This window comes from Galeopterus variegatus, unplaced genomic scaffold (assembly GCF_000696425.1).
Source record: "Galeopterus variegatus unplaced genomic scaffold, G_variegatus-3.0.2 Scaffold487, whole genome shotgun sequence".
NCBI lineage: Eukaryota > Metazoa > Chordata > Mammalia > Dermoptera > Cynocephalidae > Galeopterus > Galeopterus variegatus.
In genome coordinates this window covers 514,451-520,486 of record NW_007726598.1, presented here as the reverse complement: position 1 = coordinate 520,486, position 6,036 = coordinate 514,451, and the positions used below count along the sequence as shown (strand labels likewise).

The window sequence follows — 6,036 nt, the reverse complement described above, 5'->3', positions numbered from 1 at the left end:
GACTTGGTGTTGTCAGCACCACGCTCAGCCAGTGAGCGAACCGGCCATCCCTATATGGGATCCGAACCCGTGGCCTTGGTGTTATCAGCACCGCACTCTACCGAGTGAGCCACAGTCCGGCCCTAACTTTTCATTTTGTACTAAGGGCTAAAAACACAAATGCTTGGGCCGAGCCCGTGGCGCACTCGGGAGAGTGCGGTACTGGGAGCGCAGCAGCGCTCCCGCCGTGGGTTCGGATCCTATATAGGGATGGCCGGGGCGCTCACTGGCTGAGCGCGGTGCTGCCGGTCTCAAAAAGGACAATAAATAAATAAATAAAAATAAAAACACAAATGCTTAAGGGTGCAGAATAACACAACTAGTGAAGTAGTGTAATGCAATAGAGAGGGGTGGGTGTTTGACAAACTAGCTTGTTGAATAACTAAAAGGGCACAGCCTCTACCCTACTGTAACAATTGTTGCTGCATCTTAATACATTTTTTAAGAAAATGCTCTTTTTTTGAAAAGCTTTCTCGTAGCAGTTTTGTTTGCTGTTTGTGGCTGTACTTCTTAGGAAGGAGGATGGGTATGTAACTCATAATGATAGGAGCAATCAACAACCATCTATCCTAGCCTTTTCCTGATGGGTATTTAAAAAAAAATAAATTCCTAACTACAAGTGGGAGCAAGAAAGATTAGCTGCAAATTAGTGATAATAAGGAGATCCAGACCTACCAGTAACCATAACCTTTGTGTAAAATGCTTGTTAGCTTCCTAACTGTTCTTACCTCCAGTCTGACTCCTTCAAATCTTTTCTCCACTTTGCAATCTGATGCTCAGGTCCAGAGAGGTTAACCTATTTGCCCAGTTATAGAGCACTTCAAAACAGTAATCTGATGTTATTCTCCTACCCAAGTCTTTCAGTAGACTTTCCACTACTGTTTAGGGTAAAGACAAATGCTCCAATGTGTCCTGCAGGACCTCATTTAACCAAACCCCTGCCCACCTCTCCAGGCCAGCATTATAATTTCAGTTCCTCCATCTCTCCATGATCTTTCCTCCTTAGAATTCTGGGCCCTTGTCATTCCCCCACCTGATCTTTTTTTTTTTTTTTTTTTTAAAGATGACCGGTAAGGGGATCTTAACCCTCGACTTGGTGTTGTCAGCACCACGCTCAGCCAGTGAGCGAACCGGCCATCCCTATATGGGATCCGAACCCATGGCCTTGGTGTTATCAGCACCGCCCTCTCCCGAGTGAGCCACGAGCCGGCCCCCCCACCTGGTCTTTTTTGATTGCTTAATTTCTTTCTTCAGATTTCAAATGCCACTTCCCCAAGGAAGTCTTCATTCTTTTATATTAAATGCTCTTTCAGGACCTGTGGCTCTCTCATGGTATTCAGTTGAGCTGACATTTACATGTATGAGTATTTACACATCTATTTGAGTGATTCTCTGCCTCTCTCCTGCTCATCCACGTTTCAGGGAGCGTGTTTTTGCTCATCATGTTCTCAGTGTCTAGCACTGAGTAGATACTCGATAAATGTTTGTTGAATGAATGTTTTCTATATTAGTGTCTTTGGAAAGGAGGGAATAGAAGCACAAAAAGGAGTCAGAATTTATTGTTACCTTTATAGGGTAATGTAACTATAAAGAAATGCAACCATTACCAAGGGAAGAGTTGTGAAAAAGATAACGAGAGATTTGGATTTGGTAGCTGGAATTTCTACTTAGCATTCAGTGATCTGCACTCTTTCCATAAATTTGGAAACCAGTTTGGGTAAATGATTGCCATTAATCATTTAATGTGACATTCGTAGGACTTTAATATTTTAAACACACTGCCTCACTGAATTTGAAACAAACCAGTAAAGACAGGTATTAAACAATGTTAGATGACAGCCCTACTAACCAACCCTGACTGGCTGATAGAAATTTCTTTGCATATTAATAACATATCATTTGGTCTGACCTAATGCATTATATGCATTATCTCAGTTATCACATACAACCCTGGAAAGTAAATACTGAGTATCTGTTTTATAAATGGAAGAAACTGAGGCTCAGAAAAGTTATGTAACATGCCCAAAGTTTCACAGGTAGTAAGAGGGGAATCCAGGACCAGGACTTAGAACTAAGAGCCTCTGCTCTCAAATACTTCTCTAGTGAGAAGTAAAGTGAACCCCTTGAAACTCTATTCATCTCAAATCTTCAGAACTGACTTAGTTGACAGCATCTCTGATTGCAGCCAAATATAGGGTATCTCTTAAAGACTTATTTCAACCAAAAACTCTTAACTAAATCAATTAGCGCCCATTCCAGTCTGCATCAAACCAGAAATAAATCAGGAGGGAGGAAAAAGGCTTTTAGATAGAAGTAGAGTAGCGCCCAGAGAAATACTCCTGCCAGCCAGATACTGGGGAAGAGGCAGAGTCAAAAGCAGTGGCAGAACTGTCCCATCAGTTAGTCCAAAGGCCTACAGAAGCATACATGGAGTCACTTCTTCCTCTGTGCTGCCTTTTCAGTGGCATTTTCCACAGTTAACTTGTTTAAGTGACTTGTCTGTGAGCTTTCATGGGCAGAAATTTCTAGTTCAGTTGAAGCTTTTCTCAACCAGCGTTCCTCATTTGAACCACAACATAGAAAGATTTGAGTGGCTATTTTTTCAGTTCTCCCAAGGACACTGCATAACTAGTTAGCCCAGATGCATAGGGGAGAAGTTGATTACCAAAGTGGGTGGCTTGGAGTATTTGGGCTAACTTCTCTTGTAGAACCCTGATTGAGACAGCCCAGGTGAGGTAGACATTTAGTCAATTGGTAATTGAACTGAAGAGCTCACCTGGTCCTGTTCAGTGTTTTATATGTGATTCTGAGGTCCAGGAAAGTGAAGCAACTTGCTAAGTGAGGGGTCTGCTTGATGTGCCACTGACACAGAGACCCTGGGTTCAGTGGCCTATGATTATTATTTTTTTGGTGGCTGGCCAGTAGCCTACAATTAAGAAAACAGTGAGGTTTGGATCTACTCTAGAAACAACTCCATCATAAACAGTACTTAAGTGGAAATGTGTGGTATTTAAAAGAGTAAATTTTGGTTTTTTGGAAATTTCACTCACATAAGAAACCTGATTACCAAATGAGTGAATAAATCAATTGCTATTTCATCTACTGTTGGGAAGCAGTAGCTTTTAACCACCCTTTGGTGGTAGTAGAAAAGTCCTATTTCATCAAAATCTTAAAGTGCTAGGCAGGTTATGTATGACCACAATAGATTTAGTGCATGTACTTTGAATGAGTAGTGGGGATTGATTTTTTTTTTAGCGGCTGGCTGGTATAGGGAACTGAACCCTTGACCTTGGTTTACAAGGCTGTGCTCTAACCAGCTGAGCTAACTGGCCAGCCCTGAGTTGTGGGGATTGAGGTGTACTGGGGAGCACTCTTTCTCAAAGGAGCAGGTGCCACTCACCTCTTACTGCCACGAAAATGAAGGCCCAGCATCATTAGATTTTTTTTTTTTTTTTTTGGTGGCTGGCTGATTTGCGGATCTGAACCCTCAACCTTAGTGTTATTAACAGATCTTACTTTTAAACATCATTTCATTTAATCTTCCCATCAATCCTATGAGGCATTCTACAAATAAGGAAACTAAAATGTGGAAAGGATAAGTAACATGTAACACTGGAGGCCGGCCCGGTGGCGCACTAGAGAGTGCGCTGCTTGGAAGCACAGTGGCGCTCCCGCTGAGGGTTCGGATCCCATGTGGAGACCGGTTCCCACTCACTGGCGGAGCGTGGTGCGGGCGCAACACCGAGGGTTGTGATCCCATTACCGGTCAGTAAAAAAAAGACAAAAAGGGAAAAAAAAAAAAAAAAACCATGTAACACTGGGATTTGAGTTCAGTTGTGACTCAGACTAAGCCCTTAGCCATTATGTTATACTGTCCAACAGAAATAAAAACTCCAGAAAGTACAGTGGTTACACCTCTGAATGGTATTATTTTATTTTTGTTCTACCAAATTTTTATTTTTTAACTTTTTGTTCTCCAAGTCTTAAAACTTAAGGTCTAGAAAGATCATACAGGTAACAGTGCCAGATACTGGAATAAACTCCAGCTCTCCACTCTTCTTTATACCATGAGTAAATAGTTGTTGTGTCTAGTTGTGGATTGGGTGCCACAAAAGAAAGAGAACTAGTCCTTTCCTAAAAGAATATTATTGTGACAACCTAGCCCTCATGTGCCTTTGTCCAGATGTTCATGTCACATCCTTGCCCCTTTGTGACATAACTCAAACCCCATTAGAGTTAACCCTCAGCTTGTGCCCCACTCAGAGCAGAAAGAGCTTTGCTGCTCTCTCATATCAGTGATTTCACAGACTGCCTGTTTTTTAGCCCAGGTATCTGGAAGCAGGCTCAGACCTTTTGTCATGCACTTTTATACCTTGAAACAACAGTGAAGCCTTGTGCGTATGTTTAAGCGCCCATTTGGTTTCACTGGTTTACCATCTCGATACTTTAGTGAAGCCACTGGGCCCACGTAACACTGGGAGATTCTTGAGTATATCTGTGATACATCTTGCTAAAGGATAGGTACTTTTTATCCACCAAGGTGGCTATGGTGACAAAAAAGCATTCATCTTAGGGGTACCAGAATGGGCTCAGGTCCCAGTTCTGTCACTTAGGAGCCAATATCCTTAAGTCACTCTTGAGCAAGTTTCCTCCTCCAAGTCTGCTTAGGTTTCTAGCTACCAATTCCATCCCTAATAGGCCATGCTGCAGCCTGCTGAACTCCCTGCCCTTCTCTGAATCTGCTGGGCTCTCTTGCTTTGGGATTCATGCTGCTGTACCTACCTGGAATCCACGTCCCACCCCCACCCTGCTGTTTCTTGCCCATCCTTTAGCAGTGACATCACCTGTTCTGAGTATGTGCTCCTCACTCAGGCTGGGTCAGGTACCTTTCCTATTCCTTTGGCAGACTTTGCTTACTTCTGTTAGATTTAACCATTGTAATTGCCTTTTTACCTGTCCCCACCAAAAGTAACTTGACCGTAGTAATCATCCAAAAATATTTGTTAAACATATCAATCCTGAGAAATAATTACCATTTACCTCAGAGTTATTGGGAGAACCTATAAACTGTAGACTATTATCTGGTCTACTGTTGACCACAGCTCCTCTATCTTTGAGCAGTGACCATAACTCAAGAATATGCTGCTCCCTTGTTCTCCCATTCTTGACTCTCTCCACCATGCCATCGAAGACCCATTTTGAGAAGGTAACCTTGAGCTTCTGGATTTTGTAGATGTCTGTACTTGAGATCCGACAATGTCGTAGAAGGCAACTGTGCTGAAGAACTACTACAAAACTCCCATCGCGTTGTGGAGGAGTATTTTGTGGCCCCCCCAGGTACGTGTTGCCCAGAGTGGTTTAATAGATAGTCCAGATAGTCCCTGTCTACAGATAGGAACTGTAAGGACCACAGATGTTATGTGAAGGCACCTTGAAAACGATACATACAGATGGTGGCATTAAGGTGGCAGTAGAATTCAGGGGTCATACTTACTTCTAAGGACCAGTCAGTAACAGGAATGAGCAAAACAGGACTGGGGGAGGAGTGTGTACAGTGGGTTGCAAATCTAGAGCCCAGGCTCTGCCTAAAAGGGCAGCTGGCATTCACTGCTTCTGCATCTGGTGCTAAGCACAAATGTGAGCCCATTTTCCCGAAGAACCTGGATATCTGGCATTTTGTATGGTATTTCCCAAACTTTAAGTATGGCAACCAATTCAAAATTAAAAAAATAAAATACAGTGCAGGCCAAACAAAACATACCTGCAAGCCAGATGCAGCCTGTGAATGGTATGGAGATTAGCATCTCTAACCTCACCGTAAACATTTTTTTTTTTTTTTTTTGTCTTTTTCCGTGTCCGGCAACGGATCACAACCCTCAGTGCTGCCACCGGACCGGACCGGGGACCGGCAACGGGATCGCAACCCTCGGTGCCGCCCCCGCGCCTCACTCAGCCAGTGAGCGGGAACCGGTCTGTATGTGGGATCCGAACCCTCGG

General features: G+C 43.2%; 1 protein-coding gene across 2 annotated transcripts in view; it reads left to right on the top strand.

The window, feature by feature from the left end:
* The window catches only part of GATC (glutamyl-tRNA(Gln) amidotransferase, subunit C), an 11,979-nt gene that overhangs the window by 2,704 nt on the left and 3,239 nt on the right, over window positions 1-6,036 (top strand). For both annotated transcript variants that reach the window (XM_008569362.1, XM_008569361.1), the window contains exon 3: window positions 5,273-5,376. In XM_008569362.1, coding sequence (XP_008567584.1) covers window positions 5,273-5,376 — 104 coding nt within the window. The remainder of the gene's footprint in view (window positions 1-5,272; window positions 5,377-6,036) is intronic.